At 38.4% G+C, this 20,467-nt stretch overlaps 1 protein-coding gene across 3 annotated transcripts in view; it reads right to left on the minus strand.

Annotated features, from left to right (window-relative positions):
* The window catches only part of bmp1b (bone morphogenetic protein 1b), a 40,382-nt gene that overhangs the window by 5,894 nt on the left and 14,021 nt on the right, over window positions 1-20,467 (minus strand). For 2 of the 3 annotated variants that reach the window (XM_067433527.1, XM_067433529.1), the window contains exons 7-14: window positions 17,028-17,152; window positions 15,952-16,067; window positions 12,037-12,139; window positions 11,747-11,863; window positions 11,509-11,654; window positions 8,278-8,473; window positions 8,073-8,198; window positions 1,949-2,112 (exon numbers count right to left, since the gene is read on the minus strand). In XM_067433527.1, coding sequence (XP_067289628.1) covers window positions 1,949-2,112; window positions 8,073-8,198; window positions 8,278-8,473; window positions 11,509-11,654; window positions 11,747-11,863; window positions 12,037-12,139; window positions 15,952-16,067; window positions 17,028-17,152 — 1,093 coding nt within the window. The remainder of the gene's footprint in view (window positions 1-1,948; window positions 2,113-8,072; window positions 8,199-8,277; window positions 8,474-11,508; window positions 11,655-11,746; window positions 11,864-12,036; window positions 12,140-15,951; window positions 16,068-17,027; window positions 17,153-20,467) is intronic. The other variant, XM_067433528.1, reaches the window with a different exon arrangement.

Below are 20,467 nucleotides of genomic sequence, written 5' to 3' on the forward strand. Positions count from 1 at the left end.
AAGAATGAGTCTGATACCTATCATTTTATTTAAAGTACTTGCGGATACCAAGTACCTGAGATTTTAAAAGTTGCATTTAAACATTTTCACATAAATTGGGATACCCAAAGAATATGTATCAAATTTGTTGGCTTAGCAAACAGACATTTCCTTCAGTTATTTTCATGCGTAATTATGCCTGTGTATTGTATTGTCTGCATTGTAGTAGCTACTCAAGGTATATGCAGGAATCCTGAAGTTAATTTCAATACCTTTTTAAGACTTTTTAAAGACCTTCTCAAAATATTTTAAGACCTCATCACACTTCAAGTTCTAATCGGCAACAAACCTTTAATAAACAGTTGTAGTCGAATGTAGACTCTATCGTAGGCCAATTTTGTGAAACAAAATATGTCAAACTAAATATAAGGACATCACTCAGGCAGCAGTAAAGGCTACTGCGCCTTTAAGACCTGATGCAGGGATATGCTCATCTTTCTCGACTGTGCATACTATACAGTTCACTTAAGGCATATTCAGACTATGTCTGCTTGGATACTCATCAAGATGGACATGATGACATACTTCTTGTGTGAGTTTGTCCGTTTAAGCGCAAGACTTGAAAGAGAACTCAATATTTGCGCTCGGATGATAAACAGCGTCAGATCTTCTCTCAGCGCGCGCAAGTCTCACAGCGCGTCTTCACCCGAGTGATGACGGAGAAAACGACTGGTCATATACGCACATACGGCAGCACTCGCATGCATTGAACAAAGTTTACAAAGAGGTGAAACAGCTCGGTAGGTGAAGCGAGTTTACCCGCCACAACTCAAAATCAGCTGCATTTGGCTGGTGGCGGTGCTAATTTCCATCCCTGGCGCGCGTGCACCGAGCCGATCTCAGACTGAGCGCCCCGTTGTTTTTTAATACTTATGGGGATGAAAATAAAAATATTCATAAATACTTTTTGGCGTCAAACTCTTTTGATAAAGCTTGAACAAAATACTTTCAAAATTTAAGACTTTATAAAGCCGCGATAAGACTTTTTAATACTTTATAAGGGTCTTAATTTTCCCAAGATTGATTTATCACCTTTTAATACTTTTCAAGACCCCGCGGATACCCTGCTACTGTTACTTTCACTGTTCATAGAAGTGCTTATCATATTTTATCCTTAATTTAATAGCACAGTGAATATTTAGAGCTGATCCAACAGGGTTCAACCAGTCAAGAGCAGTGAATGATTTTAAATTAACACTGAGGAAAAATACATCAGTATGATTATTAGGCTGCTTTCACTTTAAGAGCTGCGTGTATCCAACATACTGTTACACACGTTTTCTTTTCAACTGTATACTTTCACATAACAGATTCACAAGGATACTTGCCTATTTGGGCATTTTGACATCATTTTGTGTGAAATTATCCCTTTGAGCGCAGGAAGACATGAAAGAATCAATTTAATAGGCTATTTCGCTTATCAGTTTTTAAATGTGTGGCCAGTCACACAATAGTTCTCGGACACCCGCAAGAAAAAAGTTTTGCTCAGGCGATGTGTCGAGAACAAGCTGCGAAAACTCCCAAACCAGGGCTGCGAGAACAAAATGGTTTGGGAGTTCTCGCAGCTTGTTCTCGACACATCATCTGAGAAGAACTTTTTTCTTCCGGGTGTCCGAGAACTATTGTGTGATTGGTCAGACATTTAAAGTAGAGGTGGTTAATGCGGATAAACGCAGATGACCGGCACTTGCTTGTCTGGTGAAGTATGGAATGTACTGCCCACAACTAACTTTGTTCTTGTTCTTGCCACCTCGAGAAAACAAACAAATTTCTTTGTTCTTGCAGAGTATGTCCCAAGCTTAAACGTCTATGGTTATATGTGGTAAAGAGGTTCCTAAGTAAAATTATTATTAAAGTTTCTGTCTCCTGTTAATCCTCGTCTCCATTACACGTAATGTAGTCAACTTACATCGTTCCCCTCAATCTCAAAAGTGTCAAAAAGAAGCGTGATGCGGTACTGGACGGGTGCAATGAGCTGCCACACGCAGTTCTTGTTGGGCGGGTATTCCTGCGGCCATCCTGGACTAGTGAAGGAGCCGTTGAGTTTGGAGATGAATCCTCCGCAGGCTGCTGCTGGGATCAGATAGAGAAGTCATTATGTTGGCTTGATTGATTTAGAATATTCTGACTTGCCAAACAAGCATGCCTTTGAAGGCTTTCGGAAGTAATGTTCCTGCTTTCAGCAACTTAATTATTAATCTTTGCCATCACCAGAAACACCAAAGTTGGTCAAAGATCTAAAGCAAACATCAATAAACCAATTGTATGAAAACACATTATTGCTTTGAGATGGAAGTAGTCCATGTAATTGAAAATTGCTACCCATTCATGAACATGAATAAAGAGTTGTATAATGCATGAGCAACATCAAACATACAACTTACATTAGTTCTTATTCCTAGAGTTATTGAAGCCTGTCCTAAAACGTCCTAGAGTCTTTGCTGTTACCTTTAAAATGAAAACCATTCCAATGAAAGAGTTGCTAATAGAGAGAGGAGACAGAGATCTCTTTCTCTAATTGCCGTGTGCCCTAGCTGTTTTTCTTTAATGAGGTACTGAACCACTTTATGCAAAATCATTAGTCCTCCTAATATGATTATGGTACATGCACCAGAAAAAAATGAGACATGGATTGACCAAAATTCCATTTTGGATGAGGTTTCACCAGAGCAACGAAGGTGAAACAGAGCTTGTTGATAGATTAAACATTCGCCGTATCCGGTCGGCAAAACTCCGAACACATCTTCCCTTTTCAAGAATGACTTCAGTGCCGTTCTTTGTTCTTTTCTCAGAGAAAAGCTTAACTCCAAGTCTTCCAGAGTCGCGGTCAAAGCTGATTCGAAAGACCGCCGTTCGCCAGTTTCTGTGTTTACTAGAAGCACGCAAACGCAACTCGGCCGTCGTCATTATGGCCCCGCCCACCGACTCTATACACGATGAGATTGGCCCGGCAAGAGTTAGGCGAATACAGCACAAGTATACTGGGAGTTGCTAGTCGACACTCGCGGCAGATTAAATTTGCTGCCGCTAGGGTGCGTCTAGATTTCTAGGCTAGGTTTCTGCATCATATAGAGTAAAACATAACATGCATCCTATCATTTTCTGTATAATAAACATAATTGCATAGCAGGGTTATTATAGTTACAATCGTCCCTGTGTTTAAAATCGAGTTTTTAATATTGTTCCTATGTCTATGTGGTGTTTTCAATATGCTTTGAGACAAACTACAGTATGTGCAAAATCATTAGTCAATGCCATTGCTGAGTATTTTATCAAACATGGTTGAAAAGTGCTGGTGATTCTGACGGCACAAACTAACTTGTAACCAATCACATCAACCTGTGCTCGTGAACGAGTGAATTAGACATTTTTCATGAGAGCTAAACATTCCAAAAAAGTTGGGACATGTCACAATAAGAGGTCATAATATGTCATCTATGTTGTATTCTGAATAAAAAATTGAAATTTGAAACTTCTACATCATTGCAATCTGTTTTTATTCACAATTTGTAAAGTGTCCCAAATTTTTTGAATTCGGGTTTGTACTAAGTATATTACAAAGCCATTAACATATTTACGGACATATCGCTAGAGATATACAGATATAAACATTATAATTTAGCTTTATTTAAAGTACTTTTTTACAATTGCACAAATGCACATATCGTAATATTAAGCCTAAAATGTGTTTTAATATCACTATAAGTAAGGATAGTATGATCATCAATATATAATATCAGACTTTAAATGCAATATTTACAGTATATCTCAAGTATAATCAAATGTGACCCTGGACCGCAAAACCAGTCATATGTTGCAAAGGTATATTTGTGGCAATAGCCAACAATACATTGTATGGTTAAAAATTATTGCCTTTTTTTATACCAAAAATCATTAGTAAATTAAGTAAGGATCATATTCCATGAAGATATTTTGTAAATTTCTTACCATAAATATATATAAAAATATATTGTTAGTAGTAATATGCATTGCTAAGGACATCATTTGGACAACTTTAAAGACAATTTTATCAATATTTCGATTTTTTTGCCCCCCTTAGATTCTAGATTTTCAGTTTAGCAACTCTCTGTTGGATTGTGAGCTGGAAAAAACAAACTCTGATCAGGCCAATCACATCGTGTATAGAGTCGGTGGGCGGGCTTAACATAATGACTGCAGAGTTGCGGCGGTTCCGCAAGCTACTTGAAAACAAAGAAGCTGGCGAACGGTGGTCTTTCAAATCGTCATCTTTCACCGCATACATATAGCTCCTCAGTACTCAGCACACTGTAAAAAATAAAATGTCTTCAATTGAACATTTTCTAGTGACTGATCACATCTACATTTTTCAGTTGGCAAAATTTAATTTCTGTGAATTGATTCGATTTAATTCACAGAAATTCAATTTGGCCAACTTAAAATTTTAGATGTGATCAGTCACTAGAAAATGTTCAATTGGAGGCCAGAATTTTTTTTCTTTTTTTACAGTACAGCTATTACGTTGCTTCAGAGCTCCACCATCCCCTGCTCCTCCTATTGTCAGTCAAAATTTGGTATTCTAATTCCCCTTGAATCAGACTAAATTCCTGAATTATTGTGTACATTTAATGTCAAAATTAATGATATCTGCAATACATCATGTTGGTTATGTTCTCTTTACCCTAAGGGGGGTTATTGCTGCTCTCCCTGCTCTTATCCATGCTAGGCTGTATGGATGCGCAGGGAGTTATTGCCCAGATCTGAACCATTACAACCATCATTCCAAACTATATGCTAATAGTCAATCTTTGATGCTAATGGTCCTGACAGATGTACAATTGCAGGGTATTTATATTAAGTACATACTACATGTACATGTAGTATACTTTGTATAAAATAAATGTATTTCAGATACATTTTGGTAGATTTATTTTTCACTAGGTTCATTCAAAACATAAATAATAATTAAAAAAATGCTGGGTTGCGTCAAATATGCACTAACCCAGCAATTGGGTTGTTTTAACCCAGCAATTGGGTTGTTTTAACCCAGCAATTAGATTGTTTTAACCCTGTGGTTGGGTTAAATATTTGCTTTAAACAACCCAATCGCTGGATTAGTCCATATTTGACACAACATTGGGTTGTTTTTTAACCAGAATTTTTTAGAGTGTAGTATTAGATAACTATTGCCATCCAAGATGACTCCTTTAATAGAGCAAATTGTCTGAAATTAAGTACTTTTGTGATTGTCTTCAAAAATCTAAATAAGTACAATGTCAATGGTGCTGTCCATGCAAAACTCACTTCCACTCTACAAGGGTGTTGCGGGTGGTTGCCAGTTTATTGTTATATGGCCGCAAAGGTGTTCATTCTATATAAAATATATATTTTCTTGAATCTCTCCTCTAATGTAAATCAATGGGATTTTTTTATTTCTGTTTCAGGAATAAGTCAGAGCACTTGGAACAACACATCTCTCTACAACAAGCCACATGATTTCTCCTATTCATGTCTCACATCACTCAGGTCACCCCACTTCAGTTAGACACAGTCTAATTTTCCAGTACAATTAAATTAACAATGACTGAAATTAAAATCTAACAAACTGATATGATGAGTAGGTTACCACTCAAAAAAATCAGCAAAGCCTGATTGAAAGCAATGAATTAAAAAGTCCCTTTTTTAACAGAAACAATTACCATATCTCTCAAAATTACACATTTTTCCTGATCAGTTATAGCTATTTTTTTTAAAGGGAACCACTTCAGGCTTGATTTTGCAGTCTGTTCAATTTACAAAGGCCTGAGAACAAGTGGTAAAATCAGTGCAATTTCACTGTCATCGTCACAACTCCTTGGCATCAGTTATAAATGCACAGCATACCCCTTTAATGGCATTTTTATTGTGCACTATTCAGACATTTTTGAGCAAGTAAACCATAAACTATACAAAAATTTGCATGCAGTGTCCGTAATGTCACCTATAGGTTTCCAAAGAGGAGTTTTGAAGGCTAAAACATGGGCATTGCATCTTGGCGTGTTATTAATATAGTGCTTTTATATGTACTACTGTACACCCAAAGTGCTTTACATTCATGACAGGGGTCTCCCCTCAACCACCACTGAAGCCACAGTACAAAGGTAACAGGGCGCTTAACACACCAGCGATAGGTGGAGAGGAGAGAGGGTGATAGAGCCAATTCAGTGGATGGGGATTATTAGGAGAACCTGATTAGTAAGGGCCAATGTACTGAATTTGGCCAGGACACCGGGGTTACACCCCTACCCTTTACGAGAAGTACCATGGGATTTGTTTAAATTGACCACAGAAATTCAGGACCTCGGTTTAACGTCTCATCCAAAGGATGGTGCTTGTTACAATACAGTGTCCCCATCACTATACTGAGTCTTTAGGACCCACACAGACCACACCCTGCTGGCCTCACTAACACCTATACCAGCAGCTACCTGGTTTTCCCAGTTGGTCTCCCATCGATGTACTGACCAGGCTCAGCCCTGCTTAACTTCAGTGGGAAACCAGTCGTGGGCCACTGGGTGATATGGCTGCTGGTAAATGTACGAGAGTATGGTAGGACCAGGCTACAAATACAGACTGATGTCACTGATCCATGGCACAAATGAGAGACTAAGTTTTTGAGTATATCTTCTAAATGTGAATTTTGAAACACACTGGCTTATAGATAACAGTAAGGCTACCATATTCATTCTAAAAGCCAAAAAACTTTTGATATTGTTTCAGTTTTGATTTTTTGGGATGGGAGTGGGGTAAGGTGCCCCAAAATATCTATAGCCACGTTTCCACCTTTGGGAACTTTTCCCAGGAATTAGGGACTTTGTGGTGGTACTCTGTGTGTTTTGACCGCAGGAAACGGGGTCTAAATAAAGCTCCAGGTAAAAATGTCCCCCTCAAAATGGCCCTAATTGCAAGGTAGTACTTTTCAGGAACTTGTTCAGGTGTGACTTGGGTACTGAACATGCTGATTGGTTGAGTTCATGCAGCATTTTATTCCAACGTAAAAGTTTGTTGTGGTGTGTGCAGTAAGAGTTGTTTGGAGTTTAAAAAATACGACCAATGACGAGGTTCAGGCTTCATTAAGTTTATTTGCGGAGGACAAAATCTAGAGGGCTCTGGAAAGTCGCACCCAGTACTACGTCACCGGATAAACCCGTCTCTTCCGTGATACCCTGAAATTTTGAATAATCCGATCTAATGATTTCTGACCTGTAAGGTTGCCAGAATAATAATCATACATGGTGTGTTAATAGGCCAGAGGAGAACTGGCACCCCGACTGAGTCTGGTTTCTTCCAAGGTTTATTTTTCTCCATCATGCCCTGATGGAGTTTTGGTTCCTTGCCACTGTCGCCTTTGGTTTGGCTTGCTCAGTTGGGGACACTAAAATTATGATCAAAGTTATTCAACTAGTTATACAGATAAAATGTATGAATTAGGTTTTAATTAATTCTATAAACTATAATACGGATCTGCCAACATTGTCGCCATATAATAAATTAAAATAATTTATTTTCTCCAGAACGACTGCACAGCCAAATCTAATTTTGATGCAATATTATCCTGTTTGACACTGGGAAGCTGCTTTGACAAAAAATCGTGATTGTAAAAGCACTATATAAATAAAGTTGATTGATTGATTGATTGATTGATTGATTGATTGATTGACTAATCTTCATGGTACTTCAGGTTGCTATGAAAATGCAGACAGCAGCAGTACCAGTTCCTGGTAAAAAAAAAGTTCCTGGGATTGTTCTGGGTTTCAGTGGAAACGGGGCTTATGAATGTAAAAATATTTATAAAATCATGTCTACTTTTATAAATGCATGCAAAGAATTTAACATGCACAAGGCAACTAAATGAAACCAATGGACGTCAAAAAGAGATGCCAATGAGTCCTGACCAAGCTTTGATGAAGTGGGATGCGTGATGAAGTGGGAATGAAAATGTGTTGGTAGAACATGATCTGACATTCTGTTTTAACCATTGTGTTGAGCTTTGCATGAGCAGGTTTTGGTATCACCTGCACAGCTGCGGCGGTCCGGGGCGAGCTCATATCCAGGGTCACAGGCGCAGTGGTAGCTGCCCAGGGTGTTGACACAGCGCTGCTCACAGTGACCGTTATCCGGCCTGGAGCATTCGTCAATCTCTGCATTAGAAGCAAAGTTCAAGGTCAGAAGGTCACAAAAGTAGGGCAAAGAGATCAATACGCAATTTAGGGGTGTCACCTTTGAAGAAATTAGCAGCAAACCCAGCTTTGTTCACAGAACCGTCAGATACAAACTTCATCCACAGCTGGTTGGAGCTGCTTTTGACATCGTCTGGCTTTTCGTAGCCACAGAAGCGGCCCAGTAGAGGACTGCTCTCAGAATCGCCATCCCGCACTTCCAGATAGTCATATGCACAGTTGTCATGTTTCTCAATCTGAGTGTGAAAACAGAGAAGCTCATGAGGAAAGTAATAGTTACTTTGTGTAAAGAGTAATTTGGTACTAATAATAATAATAATGTGTTCGAATTATATAGCGCTTTTCAAGGCACTCAAAGAGCTTTACATTGACAGGGGAATCTCCTCAGCCACCACAAATGTGCATTATCCACCTGGATGATGCGACGGCAGCCATTTTGCGCCAGAACGCTCACGACACACCAGCTGATTGGTGGAGAGGAGACCGAGTGATGAAGCCAATCAGGAGAGGGGGATGATTAGGAGGCCATGATGGACAGAGGCCAATGGGCAAATTTGGCCAGGATGCCGGGGTTACACCCCTACTCTTTATGGAAGGACATCCTGGAATTTTTAACGACCACAGAGAGCAGGCACGTGCAGGGGGGGTGTACACCTGCCTCTTTGCCCCCTGATGCCCAAAGTGCCCTTTTTGTCAAGGCAAAAAAAAAAAAAACACTATTGTAATTATATATATATATATATATATATATATATATATATATATATATATATATATATATATATAAATAAAGGCCCCTTTGTGAACGCCTGCCCAATCTAACTATTAGTAAAATTAAATAAATTAAACAATAAAATGAATCGCATGATGATGACCTTTCACCCGACGACCTCATGTCTCACGCCGCTCGCGCGCGCCAGTGGAGAGTGGACTGAAAAGCGGATTCTTCAATACAGCGAGCGGTAATGTTAAGTGTTGTTCTCAGCGAAGTGTTTGTTTAGTTAGTTATTATTTGTTATCATTTTACAAGAACGACGTGGAGAGAGCATGGAGCCGTTGTTGCTGTCTTGTCTTTGTTATTTTACTAAAAACTATTTATACTTTAAACTATTATTTTTATTCCAGTATTCATTTAAAAAACACTGGTAAAGGCTTATACTGATTTTTCATCCTTTGAATTAGCCTATATCTGTTTTTTATTATCATTAAAAATATAACGTTATATAAATTCAGAACAGGTTTCAATCATGTTCATGTCAATAATGTTCATCACAGAGAAAAGTGTAGCTTTAATGATAATTCATCTGTATTTAATTTATTTGTGCAGTTCAGAAAGGTGCTACTCTTACGTTTTCTGTCTAAAAGGCCACCGGTAAATATAACATTTATTATAATGGGTTTATATAAAGATTGTTTTAAGTTCACTTAAATTAAGTGTTTTTTTAAAGCCTAATAAATATTGAAATTGGTAGCTTTCATTTATACTGTAATACAATGTCATAATGTTTCATAGAGACATTATCAGTGATACTGGCCTTCATTCATAAAAAGATGCCAATACAACACATATTTACAATATGTTGTCTTTAAATTTTAAAGTTTGTCACTATCACTAACAAAGACATCTCACATAATGTCATCTTTGCATTAATTGAGCGAATGACAATTAATGACAGTTGTCATAAACATGCATAAAACTCATGATATTCATGACGTGTCATGTCAGTCTGATGCACACACCCTCAAGTAAACTGTTACCGCTTGTTTTAATGTCTATAGTCTCAGATATACTCCAGCAGTATCAGCAGAAACAACAGCAGCAAAGGCAACAAACCCACTAAAGGATTTATTTAGGAATTTAAGATTAAGATTTTACCAGAAAAGGTTTTAGAAGTTAATGTTCAAAATCTTGTATAATATTGCTCTCTTTTTTTTGCTTGGTTTTTATTTTTATTGCATAAATGTAACTCTTGTATATTTGTAATTCAGTTTTCACCATGAAAATAGCCCCAGATACTGACATGACGTTAAATAAAACTATTCAGTACTGTACGTAACGGGCCACGTTGATTTTGAATAATGACCATGGCCTACCTACAGTTTACTATAACAGCTGTTCTTTACTATTACTACTGTATAACAGAATCATAAGTATAACAGTTTCTAATCCCAGAGTTATTATTAGGTGGAAAGATTTTTATTTTTATTTATTTTTTACTTTTAAAATATTTTGTTCAACTTTTGACCTTTTAAAGGTTTCTTATCAAAACTGCATCACAGCATTTGCTGCCATATCAATACAGAAACATCCGTATTGAAACACTGTAATGTGTCACAATATATTGCTGTATTGATATTTTGAGCACAGCCCGATTAAAAGCCTTGTTCATGAGCCCCTTTTATACTTTGAGCACCTGCCCCTCCAACGGTCTCTGCAAGGCCCTGACAGAGAGTCAGGACCTCGGTTTAACGTCTCATCCGAAGGACGGTGCTCTTTGTCAGTATAGTGTCCCCATCACTATACTGGGGTGTTAGGACCCACACAGACCACAGGGTGAGCGCCCCCTGCTGGCCTCACTAACACCTCTACCAGCAGCTACCTAGTTTTCCCATTTGGTCTCCCATCCAGGTACTGACCAGGCTCAGCCCTGCTTAGCTTCAGTAGGAAACCAGTATTGGGCTAAAGGGTGATATGGCTGCTGGTACTCTTTCAGAACAGTCAAAAAGGAACAAAACAAGAATGCGTCAGACTGTCATACTGCTAATAAGCACTTGTGATGCCATAACAACAAGCTCAAGTCACAGTAAATCACAGATATTTTATGTTGTATTTTCTACTTATCAATGACTTTAACATTGTATGACCTTTCCCAGTCTAGTTCCCCTTTCTCTTCCCATCATTTAATGTTCTCTCTGCACTTTCCCCCACAATAATACTTGTGAAATTCATTTCATTATATTCTACTTAACCTGTTAGTGAAACCTGTCTTGTTTATTTAATATATGTTTACATAAATCTGTCATGAAAATGAAAGCCAGTGTGTATAAATGATTTTATTTCAACATCGAATTGAAGAGAAAAACTATAATTAGATTTAGAAGCATAAGACAGTTATTGGGGCAAGCAGTGCACAACAAGGACTCACCTTGATATTTATATATATATATTTGTGGTTTCAGAGACTGTTGCACTGTTGCAGTGCTATCTGAGGCTAGTTATAGAATACTGCATGACAATAACAAACAAAAAAAGAAAGTCACACGAACCCACCTCAAATGACTGGAAGATGAGGCCCACATGAAACTCCTGGGGTACGATGATTTTCCATGTGCAAACTTTATTAGGCCGATAGTCGTCAGGATAATTGGGTGACTCGATCTGTCCACTGTCTCTTCTCACTTCACCTCCGCAAATAGCTGAAACCATGGATAGGACATCACACATTAACACTACATCTTTTCAGATGGGCGGATGAGCCTCTCAGCTAATGGTCAGTACACCAATATACCTTCATAAACAGCAGAGAAGCCTTTCCCCACCCAATTACTGCTGCTACGGAATTCAATCCACAGTCGACTGTCAGAAGAGACGATGGTCTCGGGTAGCTGGTCTCCACAAAAACGACCTGAAGCAAAAGATCAAATTGATCAAAAAGTTATGGAGCTCAACTTACTTCCATAACGTCATGGACAGGGTTGTAATATTTCATTATTTAGTGTTTCTTTCCAATAATCCTAAAGCCATTAAACACATTTTATACCAAAACAATGAATAAATGATCTTAATAAATATGAAAACCTTTCAAAGGTGCATTTCTCCAGTATCCATCACGGATCTCCACATGGTCGTACCAGCACAAGTGACTTCTGTACAGATCCATTGAGGTAAAATTAAGAATGATCTAACAAAGAGAAATAAGTACAGACAAAACAAATGAACAAGGTTTTTGTACCGTTGACAGACAGATATGAAGTCGGTGAGATTCTTGAAATGTATTTAAATCCAAGCCTGTACCAAGCCTGCATTTACTTGATTAAAAAATACAGCTAATATGTACAGTGCATCCAGAAAGTATTCACAGCGCTTCACTTTATCCACATTTTATGTGACAGCCTTATTCCAAAACTGATTGAATTAATTATGTTTTCCCTCAATTATACAAACAATACCCCATAATGACAACATTTGCAAATTTATTAAAAAAAATAAAATAAACAAAAATCACATGTACATAAGTATACACAGCCTTTGCCATGACACTCAAAAATGAGCTCAGGTGCTCCTGTTTTCACTGATCATCCTTGAGATGTTTCTACAACTTGATTGTAGTGCACCTGTGGTAAATTCAGTTGATTGGACATAATTTGGGAAGGCACACACCTGTCTATATAAGGTCCCACAGCCAACCAAGCCATGAAGTCCAAGAAATGTTCTGTAGACCTCTGAGACAGGATTGTATTGAGGCACCGATCTGGGGAAGGGTACAGTGAGCACAGTGGCCTTTATTATCCATAAATGAAAGAAGTTTGGAACCACCAGGATTCTTCCTAGAGCTGGCTGCCCGGCCAAACTGAGCGATCAGGGGAGAAGTGCCCTAGTCAGGGTGGTAACCAAGAACTTAATGGTCACTTTGACAGAGCTCCAGCGTTTCTCTGTGGAAAGAGGAGAACCTTCAGAAGAACAACCATCTTGCCAGCAGCCATATCACCCTGTAGACCAAGACTGGTTTCCCACTGAAGCTAAGCAGGGCTGAGCCTGGTCAGTACCTGGATGGGAGACCAAATGGGAAAACCAGGTAGCTACTGGTAGAGGTGTTAGTGAGGCCAGCTGGGGGTGCTCACCCTGTGGTCTGTGTGGGTCCTAACACCCCAGTATAGTGATGGGGTGACTGTACTGTCAAGAGCACCGTCCTTCGGATGAGACGTTAAACCGAGGTCCCGACTCTCTGTGGTCGTTAAAAATCCAATGTCCTTCGATAAAGAGTAGGGGTATAACCTCGGCATCCTGGCCAAATTTGCCCATTGGCCTCTGTCCATCATGGCCTCCTAATCATCCCCATATAATGATTGGCCTAATCACTCGGTCTCCTCTCCACCAATCAGCTGGTGTGTGGTGAGCGTTCTGGCGCAAAATGGCTGCTGTCGCATCATCCAGGTGGATGCTGCACATTGGTGGTGGCTGAGGAGATTCCCCCTTCTATGTAAAGCGCTTTGGGTGTCTAGAAAAGTGCTATATAAATGTAATGAATTATTAAATTAATTATTAATTATCTCTGCAGCACTCCACCAATCAGGTCTGTATGGTAGAGTGGCCATATGGAAGCCATTCCACAGTAAAAGGTAGATGACAGACCGCCTGGAGTTTGCCAAAAGGCACCTGAAGGACTCTCAGACCTTGAGAAACAAAATCCTCTGGTCTGATTAAACAAAGATTGAACTATTTGGCCTAAATGGCAAGCATCATGTCTGTAGGATACCAGGCACCACTCATCACCTGGCCAATACCCATCCCTACAGTGAAGCATGGTGGTGGCAGCATCATGCTGCGGGGATGTTTTCAGCGGCAGGAACTGGGAGATGAAATCTCGCAATCCCCTAGTCAGGATCGGTGAAAAGATTAATGCAGCAATGTACAGAGACGTCCTAAATGGAAACCTGCTCCAGTGTGCTCTGGACCTCAGACTGGGGTGAAGGTTCATCCTCCAACAGGAAAATGACCCTAAGCACAGCCAAGATAACAAAGGAATAGCTATGGGACAACTCTGTGAACGTCCTTGAGTGGTCCAGCCAGAGCCCAGACTTTAACATGATTAAACATCTCTGGAGAGATCTGAAAATGTCTGTGCACCGATGCTCCCCACCCAACCTGATGGAGCATGAGAGGTCCTGTAAAGAAGAATGGGAGAAACTGACCAAACATAGGTGTGCAAAGCTTGTAGCATCACACTTAAAAAAGACTTGAGGCTGTAATTGGTGACAAATGTGCTTCAACAAAGTATTGAGCAAAGACTTACTTATGTATTGTGATTTTTTTAATAATTTGCTAATATTTCAAACAAACTTATTTCACATTTTCATTATGGGGTATTGTTTGTAGAATTGAGGGAAATAATGAATTCAATCCATTTTGGAATAAAGCTGTAACATAACAAAATGTGGAAAAAGTGAAGCGCTGTGAATACTTTCCGGATGCACTGTAAGTTAATTTTTACATGATCCTTCAGAAATCATTCTAATATGCTGATTTGCTGCTCAAGAAACATTTTAACATTATTTTGAAATAAAAAATGTATATCCCTTAAATGTCTTTAGTGACCTGATCATTGACTACCCTCCTCCTAATTCATTTTTTTTTTTTTTTTAGTTTTTGACATCAAACTTCTTAGTATTCCTCAATTAATTATAAACAATATATCAATATAAAAGAATGCCTGTTTTTCCATTCATGTTTTGTAAAAAAAAAAAAAAAAAAAAGTATAGGGTCGATAACGACCCGAAGTGTGTATGAGTGCAAGTATATTTTTTTCTACACAACAATAATTGAACCTTTATTCCACAGAGTGGCAATGTCTGATACACAATGATGAAGTGGTGTTTCACTCGTACTTACTGCAGACAGAAAATAAAAGAATAGTAAGTACACTGTAAAAAAAAGTGTTTTTTGTTGGTTTAACTTAAAAAAGTAAGTAACCTGGTTGCCTTAAAATGTTGTGTTTATTGAACTTAAAAATTTTAGTTAATACAATGAATGAAATTTGTTTAATAAATAGAAACTCAAAATATTTTTGTATCTGAACCACATAAGAAAAAATTATAAATCAGGAAAATAGCACTATTTGGCATGTTTCACTGCGTCATCAGAAATAAAACACACACAATTACCCAATATGCTTACAAAATCTTTTAATAATATTTTAATAAAGGTTGTAGAATCTCAAAAAATTTTCATTGTATTAACTCAATTTTAATTTCAATGAACTCAAAACATTAAGGCAACTTTTAAAATTTTAGGTTAGCCAGGTAACTTTTTTTCTAAATATTTTTTTACAGTGTATAATCTGCAAAACTTGAAATTGTTTAGCGATTTAATGCAGAACAATGCTGAACACAATCAAATATTAGTGTCACTGTCACTTGGTTGGATCTGGTGAAGATGCCGCAGCAATCAAAATGTTTATTTTGAAGATCTTGAAAATTATAGTTTTGAGAATATGTTTAAGATTGAAAATATGAGCCAGATGCTGAATGTACTGGGGAATGAACTCTGACGAGGACAATGATGGTGTAAAACATCTGCTCAAACTGAAGGCTTCCGAGCTCCAAAAGGTAGCAGAATATGCTTTATTTTATTATTCTGTAATTCTAATGTCAGTAGAGTTTTATATTATCATGACAGGTAGAGATCTTGGGTGATTTAATGGTTAGATAGAAATCTTTAATAACATTATTAATGTTATTACTGTCAATTTTTGTCATTTTCATGCATCAATGCTTAATTAAAAAACATATATTACTGACACCAAACTTTTGAATAGTGTTATATATTGTAAGTTTAGATGTTTTTCAAAAGCTGTTTGAAAACAAGCATAATCTTTTGTTAATATTTTTTTTTAATTTATGTTTTGTGTAAAAAAAAAAAAAAACGTTTTACTGACTGAAAAATGTGTTATGAAACACCCATCAAAATGTCTATATATTCAATGTGAAGATCTACCTTTTCCCCAGGCGTGACCGATATCCTCCATATACAGTGAATATATGCGGCATATCCGTTAGGGAACCCAGGGGAGGAGAAGTTTCCAGTGCTGTCCTGAAGGCTCTCGCCACATCCTGTGCATAAACCAGAGTTGAAACCACATTGAGAGAAACTTACAGATGCTTGACCTTGAAACTGTAGGAGTTTTGCAGATGGTAAGGTCAGTTTTTAGGATCATGATTTTATTTTGAAGCAAGAAATCACCATAATTCCACCTAAGTTTAAAAAAGATGACTTAAACGGCAAATGTTCAGTTATAGGGAATAATTATGCAGCTGTTTTCATTGTTCCACTGTAAATGGATAATTAAACGAGCTATGTTTCCATCCACCTATTTTTAAAGCGCATTTTGGGATATCGCATCAAAAACTGCTGAATGGAAATGCCAAGATGCGCATAAATTCTAAAAATTCGCATAAAAAATGTATGCGCTCATTTGAGTGATTCATTTTCTATTCGATGCGAAAACTAACCTAAACTATGGTGAAAATGCAATTACAGAGTAAATTCCTTGATGCGCATTAAAATAAAGCATGTGACTTTGCGCGATGCAACAGCATAACTGTACTAACCAATAGAAAAATCTTATTGCAAAACATTTGAAATGCTGTTTTGGTCATTCAGAAGGTATATTTTCCCTCCTAGAACTGTTACACGATCGCGCTCCCAAAAAGCATCATCTGCCTCTGAAAGCAAGACAAAACGTTTATTGCATTTGATCTGCACACTCTGAGATGCAAATAATTTTTTATATACGAAAATTATTATTTATGGTGGTTTCTTCAATCTTTCTTAGTGATTTTTAGCGGCAGATTATCAGGAAGTGACGATTCTGTCTCTTCGACTCACTGGATGGAAAAGGTGCTTTATTCACAAGTGTCTTATGCAATATTGCAATTTTTGTTCACAAATTAAATTCGCAACTTTGGGTGGAAACATAGCTACTGATGGCAGTCACAAATGTATCTGTCAAGAACATGCCAATCTTTGGAAGCGATTGCAGAAGGAAAGGGTGTCTGAGAAGGCCCACTTACTTGGACACTTGTATAATTTTCTTGCTTGAGCGATGTCCCCTTTGCTCAGTCTCGTCCGTTGTCCGATGGGAGGTCGGACTCCATCAACCTCATACCTTGGCAGCATGGTATCAAGATAGATGCCTCTGTTTTTCAGACATAAAAACAACAGCTCCCCAATTATTCGAAAGTGGATTTTCAGAAACCTTTTAGAGGATCTAAGATACAGCAGCAGGGAGGGGAAAAAAAGTTCCTACGTAAGTATTCGTGCTGCCTTAAAATGTTTCTTGAAATGTGAAGTTGTACTGAGTGACAACTGGGATATTTGCATTGACTAAACCTCAAATGTAAATGAGATAATTTTGCAATGGCTTCAAACACCGTACAACTACTTTTATGTCAATTTAAACAGAATATGCATAAATGTACACTGATCAGATATAACAACCACCATCCTAATATTGTGTTAGAAATATTGTCCCCCTATTGCTGCCAAAACAGCCCTGACCCGTCGACGCATGGACTCCATCAGACCCATGAAGGTGTGCTGTGGTATATGGCACCAATATGTTAGCAGCAGATACTTTAAAGTCCTGTAAGTTGCGAGGTGCTGTCTACATGGATCGGACTTGTTTGTTCAGCACATCCCACAGATGCTCGACTGGATTAAAATCTGAGGAATTTGGAGGCCAAGTCAACACCTCAAACTCGTTGTGCTCCTCAAACCATTCCTTAACATTTTTTGCTTTTGTGGCAGGGCGCATTATCCTGCTGAAAGAGGCCACAGCCACCAGGAAATACTGTATCTATGAAAGGGTGTACCTGGTCTGCAACAATGCTTAGGTAGGTGATGCGTGTCAAAGTAACATCCACATGGAAGGGCGGGACACAAAGATTCCCGGCAGAACATTGCCCAAAGTATCACGTGGTATGCCTCTACCTGCTTGCCTTCTTCCCATAGTCACCACAATATGCTGATTTGGTGCTCAAGAAACATTTTATTATTACATTTAAGTGTCTTAGGTGTCCAAATATGTTTTGGGGACACTCATTTTATGACATCAGAGATCCAGCTTGCCTTCCAACCAATTCCAATATTCCTAAATTAAAATATCTGCCTATGACCCACATTTGACTGATATCTGCCCACTATATATAGTCTTTCTCTCTGATGTTTTGAGAACAGAATGATTGCTCTTCACTCTCGTCCAGTTCTCATGATGACAGTACCCTGAATGGCCAGCATGAGGATGCAGAGTGGTCAGAGTAAAGTTTAAAACATCGCCTCCCTAGACTCTGACTCCCTGGAGCCCACCCTGCATGCCAGAGTACAACAGCATGCCAGCTATTCAATTGTCCAGGACAAAAAAGCCTGGAAGGGCTTTGTTTGTTTTGGCCTAATTCCAGGATCCCCTGACAGCCAAATGCTGGAGGTAAAACCACACAATGTGAATATTCCTAGTTGAGAGGCCATAGGACAGGGGCCACTTTGCAAAACACACAAAAAAAAAAAAAATCAGGGAGAAACTATGGCAGAATTTTTTTGCTGGCGATTCGCTCAAATTAACTTTTTGAATACTTTTAACCAATTAATTAAAAATAACAACTACAAAAACAATTCACACAGCATTATGGCTCACGAGAACAACGTTTATACTCCACATAAAGACCACACAAAATACCAGTCCATAAAATAAAATAACCCTGACTATAGGATTATACTGTAGTGTAATGTGACTTTTACAGAAGTTGACCACAACATCCTTGAATATGTATTCATTCAGGGTAAAACTTCACCGGGATTAGGCTGGCCACCGATTTTAAGACAGATTTTGGGCCCAATTTGCAACCCCCAATGTTATGGGTGTGTGGTCCTATTCAAGGCTTCTCACAACTTACTTGTCCAAAAAAAATCCTTGTTTTGTGTTGATTGTCCAATCCTTGAATTGTGTGATGTCATTATGATTATTTTACTGCTCCCAATCATGCCGAAGCCCACAATATATCCCAAACTTTGATGAGGCTGTCCATGATGTGATACACACAATAGCCAATGAGAGCAAGGAAACTTCACCAACCGGATGTTGTGTGCTTCTATAGCTGAAACTTGGCAACCACAAACATGCCACAAATGTGGAGTACTAAGAAAGATCACCCATATTCTCTTTTTCTCCTTTGTTTTTTATACCCACAAAACAAAACTCACTCCAGGAGAACCAGCTGATGACGTTGATTGTCATCAATCGTCCTCAACATGTCTGATCTCAAGAATCTCTGTGAGATCTCATCACTTTGAACATTTTTCAATCAATAGAATCTACTGAGCATTCGGTTGAAAAATCAGTTGAAACTGACCTTATGTCTGTGGTCTCCCACAGTTTTAAAATCATTTAAGATTAGAAAATCGTCTAGTGTGTCCCAGGCCTTAGCCTCGCTGTTTCGAAACTCTTTGCAAGTTTTCAAAATGACTAATTCAGCGAAGCTTTGTAAGACCCTAAAGAACTGACCAAAGAACACTCCACCAGACGTCTAACTGCACTTCAGCCTTGGCTCCATGTCTGGATTCCTTCCTCTTGTCCTAAACAACAGGCCCTCAAAGCAGCTGGCTGCATCTCCATCTTCAAGCCACTAACAACAGGTTAGTCAGCAGTCTGTGAGAGCGCCAAGCCCTTGAGTCCTGCACTGCCTCATCAGCTCAACTCTTTTCTTAAAACCAAAACACTGCAATGACGTTCCTGTCATTTCATAAATAGGGCCAGATTTAGTAAACATGGCAAATTAGCGTGAGAGCGCAATTCCAAAAAAGCGCAGCTGGGAATGGAAAGTCCTGCGCGTGATCTACTGATGACGCACAAATTAAAGAACAGAGACACAGACGGGTCTTTTTCATAATGACCAATGCAATCTACCAGTTAGCATCGTTTTTAAGCAGTAAATAATGGCGCAAACACCAGTAAATTGACAATCAGAAACCTTAGCAAACATTGCATGATTAATTTAAATATTCTCCAGCATCTGAAAGGATAAGCAATAAAATCTGCCACAAAAAACGATGAGGTTCATTCTCGTGTTATGCAGCACGTTTGAGCTTCTACAAGAACAAATAAGGTTAATTTTCGTGTTACACAGCATGTTTGAGCTTCACCAAAAACAGATGAGGTTTATTCTTGTGTTATGCATCATGTTTGACCTTCCGACAAGAACCAATGAGGTCCATTCTAGTGTAACACAGCACTTTTGGGCTTCCCCAAGAACCAATGAAGTTCATTCTTATGTTATGCATCACATTTGAGCTATCCTGAGAACCAATGAGGTTCATTTTAATGTTACGCAGCACGTTTGAGCTTCTGCAAGAACCAATGAGGTTCATTCTCATGTTATGCCACATGTTTGAGCTCCTGCAATAATCAATGAAGTCCATATACAGCTCCTTCTAAAGAAATTAGCATATTGTGATAAAG

The sequence above is a fragment of the Pseudorasbora parva genome, chromosome 23 (genome assembly GCF_024679245.1).
Source record: "Pseudorasbora parva isolate DD20220531a chromosome 23, ASM2467924v1, whole genome shotgun sequence".
Lineage (NCBI taxonomy): Eukaryota > Metazoa > Chordata > Actinopteri > Cypriniformes > Gobionidae > Pseudorasbora > Pseudorasbora parva.